The 20,714-nt window shown below is 34.8% G+C and overlaps 1 protein-coding gene across 1 annotated transcript in view; it reads right to left on the bottom strand.

The window, feature by feature from the left end:
• Window positions 1-20,714, bottom strand: part of LOC148949675 (uncharacterized) — a 177,707-nt gene that overhangs the window by 93,534 nt on the left and 63,459 nt on the right. Inside the window, exons 4-5 of the mRNA XM_089092753.1 lie at window positions 19,697-19,821; window positions 5,552-5,757 (exon numbers count right to left, since the gene is read on the bottom strand). Of these exons, the coding sequence (XP_088948879.1) occupies window positions 5,552-5,757; window positions 19,697-19,821 (331 nt within the window). The remainder of the gene's footprint in view (window positions 1-5,551; window positions 5,758-19,696; window positions 19,822-20,714) is intronic.

The raw sequence follows: 20,714 nt of genomic DNA on the forward strand, positions 1-20,714 counted from the left end.
CGACCATTAAAAAGGACACTAGCCCTTTCAATTTTCAATCAAAGGAGCCCTTTTTGAAGTTTCTACGAAAAAACTTTCTATAAATGACGTTATATGCCCCCAGGGCATAACTTACAACCCATGCACTGAGGGGTTTGTCACCTTCAAAGACATAATTTCCAGAACTTTCAACTACGTTGAAGAAAATACCTATCTCAAAATCTTAATTGGATGCGTTTGGGGAAATGGTGGGCGTGAGAGGAGGATTAGTTGCTCTTCAATCACTATCGACTATTAAAAAGGGCACTAGCCATTTCAATTTCCAATCAAATGGGCTTTTCTTGAAGTTTTTACGACAACACTTTCTATAAAAAAAAAAAACTTATATGCCCCAGAGCATAACTTACAACCCTTGCCCCGAGGGCTGTAGGGGGAGGGGTTGTAATCCTCAAAGACCTAGTTTCCAGAAGTTTCAACTACGCTGAACAAAATGACTATCTCAAAATTTTGATTGGATATGTTTGGGGAAATGGTGGGCGTGGGGGGGGGTTAGTTTTCCTCCAATAACTTTCGACTATTAAAAAGAGCAATAGCCCTTTCAATATCCAATTGAATGAGCCCTTTTCGAAGTTTCTATGACAACACTCTCTATAAAAATCTTACATGCCCCCAGGGCATAACTTACAACCCTTGCCCTAAGGGCTGTGGGGGAAGTGTCCTCCTCAAAAACGTAATTTCTATCTGGAAATCAACTACGCTGAAAAAAATGGCTATCTCAAAATTTTGATTGGAGGTGTTTGGGAGAATAATGGGCGTGGGGGGGGGGGGCTAGTTGCCCTCCAATCACTTTCGTATATTAAAAAGGCGGGGAGGGCAACTGCCCCTCCCAGACCAGGGTTTGCCCCCCTCTCCACCCCAGTTTGCCCCCATCTGAAATTTAGTTTCTTCCAGAATCTTGTCAAAACTAAGATAAACCTGCATAATTCAAGCATCATTAGATACACATCCGTTTTCTAGTACATATTTAAATTTATAGTACTAAAAAGTACCTTTATAGTACTTTTATAGTAGGCACCTATTAAATAGTACCTTTATCGTACCAAATGGCTTATTTTTTAGTTTTTACTGTCATTTTCACTTGATTTGGGAAAATTGGCTTCAACCTGCCCCCCCCCCCCGGATTTTGAAGAAATTACGCCACTTCCCCCAACAGGCCAACCTTCATGGACCCAATAACCGCTTAGGGCTTTTAATAAATTTGAATAATAAATAAAAAAATAAATTTATTTTTTTGTACGAACAAAATGAGTGTAGATTTTGTGGTATTAGTTTCGAAGAATTCTTGAATGAATTGGTGTCTTATTGGTTGCTTTTTTAAGAACTTATATTATTGTTCTAAAACATGGGCGCTACAGAAGACGGAGGAGGGTTTGTTAGATGTTTGCCAGGGGAATTATCTACGGATAGTTTTAGGCACCCGTTTGACTGACCGTATATCAGACAAGTGGAAAACGTGGTTCTGACTACTTTCAACGACTATAATGAGCGAGAGGTTCAGATGATAACACGTTTTGCGGATGAAGGGTGACAGATTACCAAAGATCGTTCATTTCGGCCATCCACCTAGGGTCAAAGGAAAAGCTGGCCGAATTCTAATGAAGCTTGGGCTCTGTCAGAATTTTATATTATTTTTGGTCTGTAATGCGACGATTCTTGACTGCATTAAGTTTTAATGAAGCTTATAATTCTAATTAGAATCTTCATCAGAATTCTAATGAAGCTTAGTCTTTGTCCGAATTTTCATATTATTTTTGGCCAATATACATAATTTTGGTGAACTTTGATGCCGATGGGATGGCCGTGGTTGTATTTAGGAGTAGTTTGCGCTTGTTGTTTACGGGTTTATTTTCTAATATTTGAACAGACTTCATCTTTCCTCCCTATTTTGTCGCCTTTTTAGCGTTTGCAAGTTGTTTAAACGTGTATGTAATTAACCATCCCCAAATGAGCAAATTTTTAATCAAATAACAGCAATCCCTCTCCCCCCTTGTTGAAGACCGAAAATTCAACCCCGAATAGATTGGGAAATGGTCGTAACAAAGGATTTAAAGGAAATTAGAACTTCTTTGGAGGGCATAAAGAGGGAATATTTGGATAGATTGGGAGGGAAGAAGGGCATGCACCGCTGCTGGCCCCAGGGGGCTTGGTGCTGCAATGAGTTGTTAGTAGTAGCAGTATATATGGTTACTAGTCATATAGTCAAAATTCCCTGAATTTATATTTTATTCAATACCTTCAGGAAATTCGTCATTTATTTCTAACATTCTGTTTCTTTTTTTCCACACTCAGCCCTTCCTTATTTAAGAATGCAAATCAATTAAACTTACGAAATCATCCAATGCTTCTTCCTTGAAATTACGTTTGAGCTTCTCATAAGTTTCTTGTGATTTATGACAGTTCAGAATTTTTTTCTTTTTAACAGGTCCTCAAGCCCAAATGATTGTGTATTTCCAGTCTTAGCTTTATCAAAATTACACCCGAGGACAGGCAAGGACAAATAGTCCCCCTTTACACCATTCCTCCAAACCATTATCCGTTTTTGTCCTTACCCCCAGTGTACACGACGGAGCATGTAGAGCACAAAGGAGCTAACTGCGATTTTGAAAAGGCTTGATATTTTTGCAGAAATCTTCATTTTGATGTATTTGGTACTTTCAAATTAAGAACTCAAATTTTCGGTTTCCTCCAAATTTCCTTCAATCCAAATTTCCTTCAATTCAAATTTCCTTCAATTCAAATTTCCTTCAATTCAAATTTCCTCTCCTCTCTCTTTAAATTTTGTCAGAGAAGACTAAGCCAACGATGTACACTGAGCCTCCAGTGTGGACGAAGCAACATATAGAGCGCAATACTTCAGTTTTTTTCTTCTCTGTTTTTTCCAGCCAGTTTTTAGAACAAATGAATGCACAGTTGGGTGACATTTACAATGCAATTCTAACTATAGGAGTTTTGAAATAAGCGAGAATATAAGTTGAATTAGCAATTCTTTTCTTAAAAATAAAACGCTTCCAAAATTAAAAACAGGATTTACTCTTCTCAAAGACACCATATATATATAAAAAAATCATTTTAAATCCAAAGGTGAAGTAAATCTTATTTTAGGCTTCTTTCCATGTCATCTACAAATGATTAATAAAGCAAAAAAGGTTTACCAAAATATTTTTCAGCACTGTGAAAGATTATTTTTAGCTTATAGAGGAAGGGAAACTTATACTGGACTTAAAAAATTATTAAAATCTTTTAAATTGTTTTTATTATTATTTTCAATTTTTATTTTTATTATTTAATATTTTAAATTATTAATATTTTAAAACTATAAAATATTTTAAATTATTAAAAAAAAATATTCAACGCAACGACATAAGACTAGAAAAAAAACACTTCCAGAGTTTATACATCGTTGATTTGTGAAGTTCTGTTTTGTTTAAAATACTAAAAAAAACTTCCAGCTAATACTAAAACTTTTTGAAAATTCATTATTGACCCGAAAATAATGAACACTAGCAGGGGCGTAATTTTGTCAAAATTCTGGGGGGGGGGGGGGGGGAAGTTGGAGCCAATTTTCCGGAATCAACAGAAATTGACAGTAAAAACTAAAAAAAATTAGCTGCTTGGTACCATAAAGGTACTATTTAGTACTTGAAAAGTACTATAAGGGTGCTTTATAGTGCTATATAAAGGTAACTTATAGTACTATTAAGATAAATATGAACTAAAAAACTGATCTGTTTCTGTTGATGCTTCAATTATGCAGGTTTATCTTAGTTTTGACAAGATTTTGGAAGAGACTAAATTTCAGCTGGGTGGGGGGCAAACCGAGGTCTGGGAGGGGTAGTTGACCCCTCCCGCCTCAAAGAAAATTAAGCCCCTGAGCACTAGACAACATCTAGATAAGTTGTAATAAATTATCTTTGTTGCTTAAAGAAAGAAAAATTCATTATATGATTAGGAAACAACTAGCCAAAGTGAAAAAGCAAAACTCAAGAAAAGAAGAAAACTCAAAGAAGAAGAAAACGGCACCCAGGGCCTTAGCGCTGTTCACTCCAAAGTTTCTTTCATGTCTGAAAGACAACTTCAAGTCATTATAAAGCAAAAATTGTAAGCAGCAGAGCACTTTGAATTTGCGCTGTGAAAACTTCACTGGCAAATCAAGTATGATATTTTCACAAAGAGATATTAATCTTTGCAAGAAAGTAAACTTTGAAAAAGAATGTTGACAATAAGAACTTCTAATAGCAGCTTCTTTATTTATGGCAATAGAATGACATATCTCAGTTGCCAGTACAAAGGAAATTAGGCGAAATGGGAGGGGGAAATCATTGTAATGTCGGCATCGCCATCTATTTATTACTAAAAAGAAACTGGCCAAAGATGGCCTTTTTATTTACTTAACCGTTCAGTCTACCATTTTTTTATTATTATATTTTACACAAAGACAAAAAGAAAACCGTATGGCATGAAACTCGCTTTAACGAAATTAAAGAAAAGCTTGTTTAGAGAAAAAGTGAAGAAACTACACATGAAATTCAAGTTGATTTAACACGGAACTAAACCTCTTTCTAAACTATTCAAATTTACTTCTACAAGATTTTTATCAGATAAATGATATATTTTATTTGCAGATTTTGTTGAACTGTGATGACATTGTAACAGAAAAATAGAAAAAAACGGTACTTATGCATTATATGGGCCTTTACAAGGAAACCAGTCAGGAAAAACCAGCCTGATGCGTTAATTCCAAGAGAACGCTATAGAGACATACAATGCAAAGCGGGGTTTTCATAGAATTTACGATGTTTAACCTGTTGTTTTTTGGGGTTTAGGGGGGGGAGGTACCTAGGTTAGGTTAGGTTACGTATTTAATATATGCTATGCTTTACCCCCACCCCTCCCCCTAATGTGCAAATATATAGCCCAAATTTTTTTTATAAACTATTATATATTCATCCTATTTTATTTTATTTCATTAGCATTAACCAAACTTGACTTTTTAGAAGTGCCCATATAATGTGCAAGATATAAAAAAATAGATACTACTACATGCAAATATAAACACGTAGCAAGTCAAAGTAAATGTTGCATTGCGTAGGATCTTGATTCCAAAGCGGATCAAAAACAGAAAAGATCGAACATTAACTTTGTATTAATTTTTTATGAATATAGTTAACTAGCATCTTTATTCCGTTAACTTCTGCACAATTATGGTAAAATTGGGAAAAATGGACACAAATTAATTATTTATTTCCCTCAAAAATCGAGGAGTATATAAAATACATAAATGAAATTGCAAAGGAACAACAAAATACTTCAGCAAACGAAACAAAGCATTGATTTAAAATAGACTTAATAATATTACTGAATAAAATCCATAAGAAAAAAAAACAATCTAATGAGAATTTACGAGATTGGTCCAAGTTTGTATTTCACTAGCTTTAATTCTGAGGTAAATATGAATTAAATTGCAATTTTTACCTGGAACTCACTCATTATTACTTCTGAACGAAATACTTACTCGACATTCTCTTCTTCTTCAATTTTTTTGGTCAATAATCTCTTTTCTCTGTCGTAGATCATCTTAGTGATAACGATGGGATGTTTGCGCCCTATTTTTTTGTCAATTACAGTGGCTACTAAGTCAAGAACTTGGTGGACTTGTGGTATCCAATCTTTGAAATCTTTCTTCCGAAACTTCTTCGCAACGTCTGGGTAATGTCTCTCCTAAAAGAGAACGAATATTTACATTCTGAAACCACAGAGATAAAATCTATCTTATTCAACGAGGAATAAAACATATAATTCTAATTTTTTTTTTCTTGAAAGGAAACAATCATTTTTTCTGAAAACCTATTTTATTAAAACGAGCAATAATTATACATATATTTCTCAACTTTTTCTCGAAAATGGCATTATATTTTTTATTGAAAATCTATTCTCTTAAAATTCGCATCTATCCTATCCTAAAATTGGCAAATTACCATTTTCCAGTGTGAAAAAATGACCAAGTCACAGATTTGAGGAAATTCGTTTCCTCCTTCCAGCCCATTAAAATGTTTCGTTAATCGCTTGCTGACTGAAATTAAATTCTACTGAACATTGAAAGACTTGAGCATAGAAGGGAGGAGTTTCAAGACACAATTTGTTTGTTGACAAAATTGCTTTGATGGCATTCTCTCTAAAAGGCAATTTATTCTCTCTAAAATAGCAATCATGTTATTACTATTCTTAAAACTTTTTGTATGCAGCGACCTCTTAATTAATTAGCTGCCTTGTTTACTGATATATTATATGCAGCGCAATAGCGCTACCCAAGTAAAGAGCGATGTGGGCACAATGTATTATTTTTTTTTTATACTAGGACACTTTGCTTAGACGGAGTTGTAGTAGAAACTTCGAAAGGGATTCATTCGATTGGAAATTGAAAGTTCTAGTACCCTTTTTAATAGTCAAAAGTGATTGAAGGGCAGCTATCCCCCCCCCCAACCGCACACATACATTATTTTCCCAAACACATCCAATCAAAAGTTTTAGATAGCCATTTTTTTCAGCATGTTTGAAAGGTCCAGTAGTAATGTCTATGGAGATGACTTTCCCCTTCCCCCCGACCCTCAGGGCAAGGGCTATAAGTTATACAAGTTGCCGATTATTAACATATAATGTTTTAATGGAAGGGGTGGTCGTATGAACTTTTGAGGGGGCTCATTCAATAGGAAATCAGAGTCAAAAGTGATCGGAGGACAACAAGCCCCCACCCCCCCCATATTCTTTGTCCCAAATACATCCGGTAGAAATTTTGAGATTAAATTATTTGTTTTTCAAAATCGTCTAAAGAACATATAACAATTCCTCCAGGGCATTGTTATATGTTCTCCCTTTGCTCCCTTTGACATACAAGGTTTTTATGGAATGGATGGTCACATAAACTTCAGTTGGGGCTCATTTGGTTGGAAATTGGAAGTTATACTGCTCTTTTTAAGAGTCAAATGACTCGAGGGAAACAAACCTCCCACCACACGCCCATTATTTCCTAAAACAAATATACAATCACAATTTTGAGACATCTATTTTCTTCAGCATTATTGAAAGATCCAGTAATTATGCCTCTGGAAATGTCACCCCCAATAGCCCTCAGGGCATGGGCTGTAAGTTAGGCAATTCGTTCATTCTTTGCATACAACATATGATAATGAGAAAGGTGTGCATGTTATACCTTTACTTTCCCAAAATCGAAATGCATTCAGGTGAGCCTTTCAGGGAATACTGAGGGGAGTGTTGAACTAAATTAAAGCACGATATGTGCATATGGGTTGTCAGAAGGGTGTAACTCATGAATGACTGAGTATATTAATTTGAAACTTCCAGGAAATGATAAAGGAGATGATTGATTGACCAAAAATGCAATATTTGTACATTATTACAACTACTACTATATCTACCACTGCTTCTATTGCTACCACAATTACAACTACTATCCCTACTATTTCTAAAACTACTTTTTCTGTAACGAGTACTACCAAGGCTGAGGATATTGAAATAAACATCTGAGGAAACGTTGAGATGAAAGTTAAACTAAATCCAAACATACTATGTGCACACAGATTGCTGATAGAGGCGTATATTATTGGAAAGGCTTACTGTATCAAGAGGAAACTTATGGGGCATCATGAGTGGGATATTCAACTGACTACAAGGCAACATTTACCTGCTACTATTGCATATTAATTCTGCTGTTACTACTACAACGACTACTACTACTACTACTACTAATAACAATAATAATGCATTCAGATTGTTAAAAGAGCGTATTTTAATAATTTATTTGTGTATTAAGTTGGAACTCTCAAAGAATGCTTAAAGGGGAAGATCAATTGACCAAAAGGCAACATGTGCACGCTACTACTAATGCTACTACAACTGCCACATCTACTAGCTCTACTAGCTCTAGTAAGGCTAAGAGCATAAAGATAAAAAACTCAAGAAGTGTAAGAATATACAGGTTATCAAAAGGACATATAGGCAATGTCATATCAATGACTAATTATATTAATTTGAAAACTTCCAAGTTTGATGAGGGAGATGTTCAACTGAGCAAGAGGCAATACTTTGATTTTACTGCAACTTCGAACACGAGTGCTATTACTGTTAATACTACTAATAGTACTGCTAGTACTAATACCACTGTTGTGACTGCTATTCTAACTATACCTAAGGGTATGAAGGTGAAATTTCCAGGGGATTTTTAAGGGGGAGGTGAAATGAACCACAACACATCGTACACGTGCAGGTTGTCAAAAGGACATATCAGCAATATCTTAGGAACAGTTTTGAGCGTGAAGTTGAAGCTTACAGGGCTTGTTGTGAGGGATGTTGAACTAGCCAAAAGACAATATTTGCATCATAATACTACTGCTTCTACTCATACTACTGCTGCTGCTACAATTACTGCTACCATAATTACTACTGTTATTATTATCACTGCTACTAAAGCTAAGGCTATTACTATTAATTCTACTGCTACTACTACTACATACTATTACTACTGCAACTACTATTACCACGGGTGCTATACTACTATTACTACCGGTGCTACTACTACTGCTACTTAGGCTAACGGTATTAAGGCGAAAACTTTGGGCAAAATTGGAACTGTATTGACCTAGTTCGAAACACACTACGCCCACACAGGTTTTCAGAAGGACATGTCAGCAATATTTCAAAGACGTTCGATTGTATTAAGGTTGAAACTTTCATCGTTTGTTGAAGGAAATGTTGAAGAAAACCAAAGCTGCTATATGCATACTGCTAGTAATGCTACTACTGCTACAACAAAAGCTAAGGGTATTTAGATGAAGCTTTCAAGGAATATTTAGGTGGATGATGAACTAAATCAAATCGAACTACTTCTTTTGTTTAGTATGTTAAACGGTCCATTAACTATATCTCCAGGGGTATTGGGTATGTCAACCCTCCACAGTTATACAATTTGCCCATTATGCTTTAAAACTATTTCAAAAGGCACTGTCTGTATAATGGTTGCCAATAAGACATTTCAGCAATACCCCAGGGTATCTCAGGGTATTAAGTTGAAACTTTCAGGGCTACTACTATTACTACTTTTGCTCTTACAATTTAACTAAACCAAAAGAGTGTAAGTGTGTCCGGATTGTAGAAGATCATAGAAAGAATCTTTTTAAGATGGTATTACGTTTTATTTTTCAGGTCAACTAGAGGAGGTATAAAACTATATTAAACATATTTGTGTCAAGATTTTCAAAGGGGTGCATGTTGCTAAAAATTGTTGAAAAAATTATTCCAATATACAAATAGCACGCCAAATTATAGATTGTTACAGAAAAAAACAGAAAAGATATAAAATATGATCTTCGTTTTCCATCAAAAAGACTGTTTCAGTAAAAAACGAACAGAAATTATGTTAAAAAATACTTTTTTCACAAAATAGATTATTCAAAGAAAAGTAAAGAACTCCATTAAACCCAACATAAGCCGAAATAAAATCAAATAATCTACCGAGCGTCAAACTACCACAAATCACCATCAATAAATAAATGAAATCCAAAACGAACAGAAATTGCAATAAATAACCGAGTCAAACTCAAAAAAGCAGAAATTAACATGAGTAGGGTTGACAACCCCCACACCTTCTCAAGGCCACTACATAATTTCTACTTTACTGAAAAAAAAACACATTCTGAATGTTTTCACTTTTCAACTTTAATAAATTCAAAATTATTAAGAGTTTAAGGGATAAATATCAGCATATGTATATTAAACTGACAATGTACATTCATTTGTACTTTTTGTTAGTAAAGCACCAATTATGTAGTGGCCTTGAGTAGGTATGGGGGTTGTCAGCCCTACTCGTGTTAATTTCTTTTTTTTGGTTTGACTCGGTTATTTATTGCAATTTCTGTTCGTTTTCGGTTTCATTTATTTATTGATGTTGTTTTTTGGTAGTTTTACGCTCGGTAGATTATTTGATTTTATTTCTGTTTATCTTGGGTTTAATGGAGCTCTTTACTTTATGTTTGAAAATTTATTTTGTGAAAAAAGTTTTTTAAATTATTAACAGGACAGATCAACTGAAGTTTGAACGACAAGAGTAGAGTGATACGTTTGAGCTTTGACATTCAAATTAGTAGTCTTCAATATAATATATTATTATTTTGGAATGGATTTTCGCCTGTCTTTCTTTTCACTGAGCGAAGCATAGTCCCCTGGTACTAAATATATAAAGAGCCAAATGGGAAAGGATTTACGGGAATTCATTCCGACTTTTCCGAGAACACAAGATTTTGACGATTAGGCTAATGTAGCGGTAGGAGCGATGTTTTCGGGCTGATATCGCCTTTCAGTGACACCCCAAGTTTGTGCAAGAAGCAAGGATTTACGTTCTTTTTCCGACTATCGCAGAACTACTAAATTTTGTGGTTAATTTTGATCATATTTCAAAAGATCATCAGATTTAATTTCAACGACAAATCGCAAATTCAAGCTAGAAAAGAAACAATATAATTTTTAATCACATCACTTCAGCCAGATTGAGATTTTTTCAGACTATTGAAGCCAAATTGACCAGATTTAATTTACTTCTTAAACAGAGGCTAACATCATTTACCCTGATTGGTTACCATAGTATAAGGTCTCATCAGTACGGTAACTAATGGTATAAAATAGCAGAGAGGCGATACGAAGTACAGACAACCACTGTTGCCATATTGGCTTATTCCTCGCCATACTGGCGTATTTTGATGGTGACTGGCGGGATATTTTTGAGTCATCCCGCCAGGCGTAAATTTGGCGTGTTTTAATTTAACTGCCGTATTTTTGGCGTGAAATACTTTATCTGAAAGAGATTATTTTCCTTATTTGGATCCAATTACTTTTTATCATTTAAGGAAGCTGTAATATCCAATAGTATCAGCATATTCTTTCGTTTCATAATAATTTTGTTATTATCTATTTCGAAAATTAGATCATCGAAAACCAGACAAAGGAATTTGACATATATGAATATCATTTTCCCCTCGTATGACTAAAAAAGCATCATTTCTTGATTTTTAACCAACTGGTATTGAGTCTAGATAGCACAATGTCATTAATTATAGTTCGTCATTCGGACTCGCACATTTCAAGCACACTATTTAGTTGAAAAAACTCTAATTTTTTGTTCTTGAGTATGAACTACAACTTTATTTTGTTGTGAGTGGAAGTTATTTACTTTATCAGATCTTGTTTTTCTCTTTTGAAAGATGAAGCATAGCTAGCCTAATATACAGTTGGTTAATGTGAATTTTATTACGGGGTTGAGGATATCCCGGTACTTTCGCATTATATTGGCCTTTCTAAAAAGTCAAGTTTGGTTAATGCTAATGAAATAAAATAAAATAGGATGACTATATAATAGTTTAGAAACAAATTTGAGCTATATATTTGCAAATTAGGGGGAGTGGGGGGCAAAACATTGCATATATTAAACACGTAACCTAACCTAACCTAGGTACCTTTTTCCCCATCTAAACTCCAAAAAAAACACAATTTAATATCGTATACGCAATTAAAACCACGCGGCGTATTTCTCTCAGCGGTGTTTTGAATCATCCTGCAAAAACGGGTTTTCCAAAGCATCTCTGCCGTTTGACTGTAGAATCTCTTGTTATACTTCTTTAGAGAGGCCCATATAATGCGAAAGAACCGATATCCCTACTTTGCATTGAAAGGTAATAAGACCTATAAAATCATTAATGTCAACTATATAAATGAGATCCTCGGCCGGAGATTTGAGGCTTTGATATATAAACGGTAAAGGTGCAGATTAGTGGCTCTCCATGATTAAGTATTTCCACCCTGTTTCTCTCCAAATGGCACTCACGTTTGATGATCTTAGAAATTCTTCATAGTATTAATGTATACAATTAAAAATTGATCTGCAGTTCATATAAACACTTCCGATAGAACGGAAGTGTTTTGAGCCTCATGCCTTTTGTACATCCTGTTTTTTACGGTTTTAAGACTTTTAATATCTGTTTTTCAAATGGAAAAACAAATTTCTGGCCTGGCTGTGGGTTAAAGTGCTGCTGAGATCTTAGGATTATCATAGGGATAGATCATAGGGATCATAGGGATAGGGATCATAGGGATGTATAAAAAAAATTAGCTAGCTAAAGGAAAAGTGTCTAAAAACACAGCATAAGCTAACGCCTTCAATAATTTTCAGTGTGTTTTATTAGAATGGGCTAGATTTAGGACTAATGAGGCAATATAGGTCTAGGCTATATAGCCACCTGTTACAAAAAGAAATAGGCACAAAAAAAAAGTAATGGTTTAATAAAAAAAAAATCACTAAACTTTCGTATATAGCCATAATATATAGCCATGCCAGAAGTGGTATTATCAGGGGTGGGGGAGTTAGAAAATAATTTATATACCGTTAATCAATTCAACACAATTTGGGAATTGTGTAAAACATATTTGGAAAGAGTGTTGAATGGGGAAAGAGAATGTATATTCTTCCTTTTTTGGTTTTGGTACTTGTGTCTTATAGCCACCACACTCAAGTTCTATCGAGAAGTGCAGTTTGGTTAATGCAAATGACATAAAACAAAACATGGTAAAAATATAATACTCTATGAACAATATTATGAAAACCACAACAAAGAATTATGGAGGGGAGCACCCAGACCGCGTTATATTATATATGTAACATAAACTGAGCTAACCTAGCCTAACCTACCCAAAAAACCATCTAAATATTTAATTAAAATATAGGTACAATGTAGTTTCCCACCGAACCGAAGCTAATATTGTCTAGTATAAAGACCATGAAAACCGGTTATTGTCTCATGTTCGCGATACAAGATCTTGAGTGTGGTGTCTGTAAGACAAAGTACCCTGGTTTCTTTCCTATGAGTCTACGTAGGCCACCCTATTATGTTTTTCGTATAAAGTGAATCCTAATTTTGATAAATTTTTTTGTATCGCTAAATTTGGCAATTTGTTGGAAGATTTCTTATCCGGACTGAACAATATAATGAAAAAACTTACTTCATAGAAAGTTTCTAATTGTTGGGAGTTCAGAGTCGCATCCAGTATACCCCCCCCCCCTAATTCCAAGATATAGCGCTAGACCATGCCCTTTTTTTTCAGGTGTGTGTTATTTGGTATCGTGAACAACCTTTTGACTAGAAATAAATAACTCTAAATTGAAACAAAGGTAGCTCGAGTGGTTGCCCACTTAATGAGGCTTAGTGTTCATCCTCGGAGTGCCATACGTGCCGCAAAGTTCTTCCAGGCCTTACAAAGTTCTTCCTGTTCTTCCGCACATGGCGTAAAGGTTCATAAATGGGCTTCTTCAAAAGCCGACTAGAATCAGAAGCAGATAAAAAAAAAAATGACCTAAAACTTACCCAACTATAGCTAGCAGGCTATGCACAAAAATTATTTGACTGTAGCACTGAAAATTGTTGTGAAACACTCATGTTTGGGGAATTTTAGCACTTAGGAACTGACCGTGTCGGCAGTCATGGTTTTCAAAGGCTCTGGCGTATTTTTCAGAGTCTGGCGTATTTTTGATACACCTTCTGGCAACACTGCATACGACTATTGAGGACTGGAATGATTACAGTGACTAAAGGGAAGCAACCAAAGAAAATAGAAACAGGTTTCTTGATTTACACATGTGTGGTCTTGCAAAAAACGAATTTTTTAGCAGTGTTACAATGTGAAAGGTCTAAATCAATTTTCGAACTGTAGCAACAATTAGCGGTAAAATTATTGAGCTACTTTTTGCTATCAAACAGTTCGTGGTAACGAACTGTAAGTAAGGAGCGATGCGGCTCAATAGTAACCGAAAATCTAAGAAACGGGACTTTGATTCCAATAGATACATCAAAAGAATCAGATTTTAATGCTGATTTCAAATATACAAGTTTCATCAAGTTTAGTCCTACCCACCAAAAGTTACGCACCAGAGAAAATTTGGCTGATTTTTGAAAAAAGGGGGAACGACCCCCTAAAAGTTATAGAACCTTAATGGAAATCACACCATCAGATTCAGCGTATCAGAGAACCCACCTGCAAAGGTTTTAAGTTCCTATCTGCAAAAATATGGAATTTCGTATTTTTTTTTTTGCCAGAAGAAAGATCACGGATGCGTGTTTATTTGTTTTTTTTCCCAGGGGTGATAGTATCGACCCAGTGGTCCTAGAATATCGTGGGAGGGATCATTGGAACGGTAATTAAAAGTTCTAGTGCCCCTTTAAGTGACCCCAAAAAAAAATGGAGGGCAACTAGGCCCCTTCCCACGCTCATTTTTTCCCCAAGGTCACCCGATCAAAATTTTGAGATAGCCATTTTGCTCAGTATGGTCAAAAATATGATAACTATGTCTTTTAGGATGACTTAGTCCCCCAAAGTCGCCGGGGGGAGAGCTGAAAGTTATTAACTTTACCCTATGTTAACATATAGTATTGGTTATTGGGAAGTATACAGACGTTTTCAGGGGAGATTTTTTCTGTTAGTGAGGGGTGGGGGGGGGTTTATGTGGGAGGAACTTTCCATGGATTTTCATGGGGGAAGAGATATTGCTACAAAGGGGGCGCCGGATTTCCCAGCATTATTTAAAAAAAAAAGATCAGAAATTCAATAAAAAAATAAGTTTTTCAACTGAAAGTAAGGAGCAACATCAAAACTTAAAACGAACAGAAAATATTACGTATATGATTGGGTTCGCCCCCTAGTCAATACCTCGCTCTTTAAGCCAAAGATTTTTTAGTACTTTCATAAGAGCTATTTATTCTAATTAACGGTCTTTGTAATTAAGGGGTCATTTTTAAAGAATTGGAACAAAATTCGAACTTTAGCGTAAAGAGTGAGGTATTGGCTAGGGGGCGAACCCCCCAATATACGTATTAAAAACATAAGAATATAGAAGCTCGTTACGTCAGTTAATTACTAATTTATGTATATATATTACTAATAAAAACGTTCGTAAATAAAATTAAACAACTTTCGAGAAAGCCATTTAACCAAATAAAAGTAAAACTAATATGCAAATTTTTTGTTTTAATTATTCGTGTACGATGAGCCAAAATCAAAACCTGTATTAATTCAAAAACGTTCAAAAATTAAATAAAAACAAAGTTTTTTTAACTGAAAGTAAGGAGCGACATTAAAACTTAAAACGAACAGAAATTATTCCGTATATGAAAGGGGCTGTCCCCTCCTCAACGCCTCGCTCAATACACTAAAGTTTGACTTTCTCACAACTCTATTTTTTTATAACAATTAAAAACTTTAGCGTAAAGAGCGAGGCGTTGAGGAGGGGACAGACCCTTTCATATACGGAATAATTTCTGTTCGTTTTAAGTTTTAACGTCGCTCCTTACTTTCAGATAAAAAAAAACTTCTTTTTATTATTTAATCCTGGAGAGAGGTTAGGTTAGAAAAATGAAATTTTCAGTAATGAATCCAGGGCCAAGAACATACTCCAGGAAGGTATTGTCAAGCTTCCATGTTAACCCTCTTCTGATTTATAAGTCTTAGAAATTTACCTACTTGACAGGTCTACACCTGAAATTTTGGCAAAACAGTATTTCACATTAATTTTCAGTTATCAATTTCTTTTTCTCTGGTTTTAGTTCTGAAATGCAATTCATGTTATTTGAGGAGGATTTTAAGCCATATCAATGGGTTTTTTTTCTTCAAAATTTAGGAAATGTATTTGTGGATCTATGCAGTTTTTAGCACCAAATTCAATTGCATATGTCTTTGTTAATAAAATGGGGAAACAAACCATCGCTACCTGTGATCAAACAGTTCGTGGTAACGAACTGTAAGTAAGGAGCGACCCGGCTCAATGGTAACCAAAACTCTAGAAAACGGAATTTTGATACCGATAGATACATCAAAAGAATCATATTTTAATAATGATTTCAAATATATAAGTTTCATCAAGTTTAGTCCCAACCATCAAAAGTTACGCGCCTGAGAAGATTTGGCTGATTTTCGAAAAAAGGAGGGAAGAACCCCTAAAAGGTATAGAACTTTAATGAAAATCACACCATCATATTCAGCGTATCAGAGAACCCTACTGTAGAGGTTTCAAGCTCCTATCTACAAATATGTGGAATTTTCTATTTTTTGCCAGAAGGAAGATCACGGATGCGTGTTTATTTGTTTTTTTGTTGTTTTTTTCCCAGGGGTGATCGTATCGACCCATTGCTTCTAGAATGTCGCGGGACGGCTCATTCGAGCGGAAGTTAAAAGTTCTAGTGCCATTTTTAAGTGACCAAAAAAATGGAGGGTAACTAGGCCCCCTCCCACGCTCATTTTTTCCCAGAGTCACCCGATAAAAATTTTGATAGCCATTTTGTTCAGCATGGTCGAAAATATGATAACTATGTCTTTTAGGATGACTTAATTCCCCGAAGTCCCCTGGGGGAGGGCTGAAAGTTATGAACTTTACCCAATGTTAACATGTAGCATTGGTTATTGGGAAGTATATAGACGTTTTCAGGGGTATTTTTCTGGTAGTGGGGGGGGGGGGTATATGGGAGGATCTTTCCATGAAGGAAGTTTTCATGGGGGAAGAGACATTGCTATGAAGGGGGCGCCGGATTTCCCAGTATTATCTAAAAAAAAGATCAGATATTAAATTTTAAAAAAACAAGTTCTTCAACTGAAATTAAGGAGCAAAATCAAAACTTAAAACGAACAGAAAATATTACGTATATGATTGGGTTCACCCCCTAGTCAATGCCTCGCTCTTTAAGCCAAACATTTTTTAGTACTTTCATAAGAGCTATTTATTCTAATTAACGGCCTTTGTGATTAAGGGTAATTTTTAAAGAATTGAAACAAAATTCGAACTTTAGCTAAAAGAGCAAGGTATTGACTAGAGGGCGAACCCTCTAATATACGTATGAAAAATATATGAATATGAAAGTTCGTTACGTAAGTTAATTCGTAAGTATATTTATTACTTACGAAAATATATTTATTACTAATAAAAACGTCCGTAAATAAAATTAAACAAGTTTCGAGAAAGCCATTTAAGCAAATAAAAGTAAAATTAATATTCAAATTTTTTTTTTAGTTATTCATGTACGGTGAACCAAAATCAAAACCTGCATTAATTCAAAAACGTTCAAAAACTAAATAAAAAAACAAGTTTTTTAACTGAAAAAAAGGAGCGACGTTAAAACTTAAAACGAACAGAAATTATTCCGTATATGAAAGGGGCTGTCCCCTCCTCAACGCCTCGCTCTTTACGCTAAAGTTTGACTTTCTCACAACTCTATTTTTTTTTAAATAAAAAACTTAAGCGTAAAGACTGAGGCGTTGAGGAGGGGACAGCGCCATTTCATATACGGAATAATTTCTGTTCGTTTTAAGTTTTAACGTCGTTCCTTACTTTCAGTTAAAAGAAACTTGTTTTTTTATTTAATTCCATAATAAACGCGGAGGCTTACAAATAGTAACCCATCATTACATTTTGCACGTCTTTTAACTTGTAATCATCCAGGAATTACTTAGGAGCCGGTCGAAGTTGATGAATTATGAGATGATTAGATAAAACAGAAACTGTCTTTTGGTTCCTCTATATAAAAAAACCACTATGTGTAAATTTCACAAAGAATGTTGAATTGCCTACAAAGTTAATATTTAACGATTTTTTAGCTTGTTGATTAGAAATCCGAGGCTAATATTGCGACGCAACAGTCAGAAAAAAGATAATAAGTGCTAAATTCACTACTATTGTTTTATTTCACCCCCAAACCAGAATTTTTCGATTTCTAAATTTAATGATTATAAATCTGAAGCTAGTATTCTAATAAAAACATTCGAAGCAAAAACACTAAGTGGCCATCGAACAATTGGTGGACATATTACACCATGCTAATAACGCGAGTTATTCGAGAAATTATGATCTGTCATAGATAGAGGTCTCGTTGTATCTCCATCCCACCCCATCCAGTGTCCCTCTTCCCGGCCCTCAGAGTGTCCCTCATCCAGTCATATGTGCTTTTAGAAAGTGCTCAAATCAAGAGTAATGGAAACTTGAAACGTACAATAAAATTTTGACATTAAGACCCCCCCCCCTAAAAAGACATAGTTTTTAAGTTTCAATTGACATAACTTTACTGTAAAATTGCAACTTCTGACAGGAATATTTTTTAAATTGGACAAAATATGCTTTATTTATGCTTTATGTAGAATTTATACATAGAAGGATCATTTATAGTTACCATTTGAAATGTAGAAGTAGCCCCCATCCCCCCACCCTAGAAAACGGAACACCGGAGTTCCCTAGAGTCTATGTTCTTACAAAAAAAAGGTTTAAAATATATATTTAAAAAACATCTCACATCCGCTAAGATTCTACTCCTCTGTCGATCATTTAACTGACCCTGTAAATCAATATTTTTCAAAAATCTTTCCTTAGACAGAAACACCAGAAAAAAATCTTTTCTTGGAAAAAAATGCTCCATAGCTGCAAATTAAACTCCAGAGACAAGAGTTTAAATTAGGGATTATTTACACAAATACTTTTTGGATTGAAACAGTATCAAGTAGGAACCAGTTTTTCGTACTATTGTCAAAATCATCATCGCTATCGTCATCATAAGCATCCAAAGTCGGGCGGAGATCGTAACCCTAAATACCCTAGATCTTTCAGGAAATTTCTGACGAGAAAAAAACAGGTGAAAATTCACGAAAATTGAAAAAATTTGCTTTTTTGTATTTTTTCTTCTTTTTTTTGTCCTCCTTTCTTTGCCTTTGAAAAAACGTTCTGACGCTTAGGGGTAAAATTCAGTACTTCAGAAGTCAGAAGTCAGTAATACTGAATTTTGAATTGAATCCAAAGAATTTCGACTTGGCTTAAAAATTCAGTTTTCTGCTTAAATGCCAGTTTATTAATCGGTTGGTGTTAGGGTGAATCGGTTGAATCGGTGAATCGGCTAAATCAATTGGTGTTAGGGTGAATCGGTTGAATCGGTGAATCGACTAAATCGGTTGGTGTTATGGTGAATCGAGAAATCGGCTAAATCGGTTGGTGTTAGGGTGAATCGAGAAATCGGCTAAATCGGTTGGTGTTAGGGTGAATAGGTTGAATCGGCTAAATCGGTTGGTGTTAGAGTGAATCGGTTGAATTGGTGAATCGGCTAAATCGGTTGGTGTTAGGTTGGAAAAGTCTCAAGGTCTTCTTTATATTCGCAATAAGGCATCAAAATTAACTGAGAAATCTCGAAGAAACAAAAAACTCTATAACTAGCCAAGAAAATTGAAATTACGTACCAATGAAATCAATTAATGTTATGAATGAAATACCGTGCATTATTTAATGATAAAATTTAAAGATTAAAGTGCCATTTTTAATGATAAGCAATCATCACTCGCAATAACTAGTAAAATTTGAGAAGAAACCTTTAATAGACGCAACAATTATTTGATAAAGATCACTGTACTAGTTTAAAAATGGAAGCTTGTCAAAGATCAGCTTACAATTATGTTTTTTTTATATACAGTAAAAAGGAAGAGAAAGAGAAAGAAAGAAAGAAAGACAGAGAGAAGGAGGGAGAAAAATAGAGAAAAAAGAGAGAGAAAAGGAGTGAAAGAAAGAGAAGAGAGAGAGATTTACCAGAAACTTTATCTTGTGGCTTCTTCCCTTGATATGACAAACCATCGACTTGAAATTTCCCGATTTATCGCACAAAACACAGTTCACAAAATCTTTATCCTTGACATCAATTACATAATCAAGACCTGAAAAAAAAGTTGTAGTACAAATAAACATAGAGTCTGCAAAAAAACAACGGAGGACGATAAAAATAACAATTATAATAATAGCAATTATAATAATACAAAACTGAATCGGCGAAGTTCACTACACTTATTTTGCTGAATTAGGCTTTGAATGGTCAATTTATAAAAATACCTGAATTTTCTTCTTTTTGAGGGTAACTTACATGTTTCTTTGGTTTGATTTTTTGGCCAGCCAAAGGATGCGCACCTTAGCTTTTTTCTATTAGAAAATTAATTTTGTTGCATTATATCTCATTTTTTCCACTGTTTGCATTTCCTTAAGATGGAAGCAGGGGAAACTAGATCCTTCACTTGGGATACGGAGACCATTTGCCCTATTGACCAATGCCCTAGAAGACCATCTGTAATTTGCCTACAAACGTCATGACTTCTTGTTCTCGGCCTTGACCTCAGTAGAAATTTAGTCAACTTAGCTTAAAAAATTAGCATCCAGTAACTATTTTTTTTTTACATTTTCTCTTGATTCTTATTTCTGCAAAATATCCTAATTCCTTATGAACATGCAAAGGAAATATAAAAATCTATAGGTCCCCTGAGATAGGTCCCCTGTCCCCTGAGACTCGCCCAGGACGAATAAAAAAATCAAAAGTGAATCTACTGTTTTGTTTCAAAAATAACTGAATTTATCTCATTGGAGATAGGACAGACAAGCCCTGATTGGTTGAAGCAAAGGTCTGAGGACCTCTACGCCTTTCAGGCACAACGGAGTTCCGGTGTTTGAATATCGAATATCAAACGCGAATATCATCGCTTTTCGGGCACGACAATATTCTGGATTTGAAATTTCACACCTGGTTTTAGAAATGGTTGGGGTAACTGGTAAATGTAGAAGT

Source organism: Artemia sp. Qi Xiang Cuo, chromosome 8, assembly GCF_049724085.1.
Source record: "Artemia sp. Qi Xiang Cuo chromosome 8, ASM4972408v1, whole genome shotgun sequence".
Lineage (NCBI taxonomy): Eukaryota > Metazoa > Arthropoda > Branchiopoda > Anostraca > Artemiidae > Artemia > Artemia sp. Qi Xiang Cuo.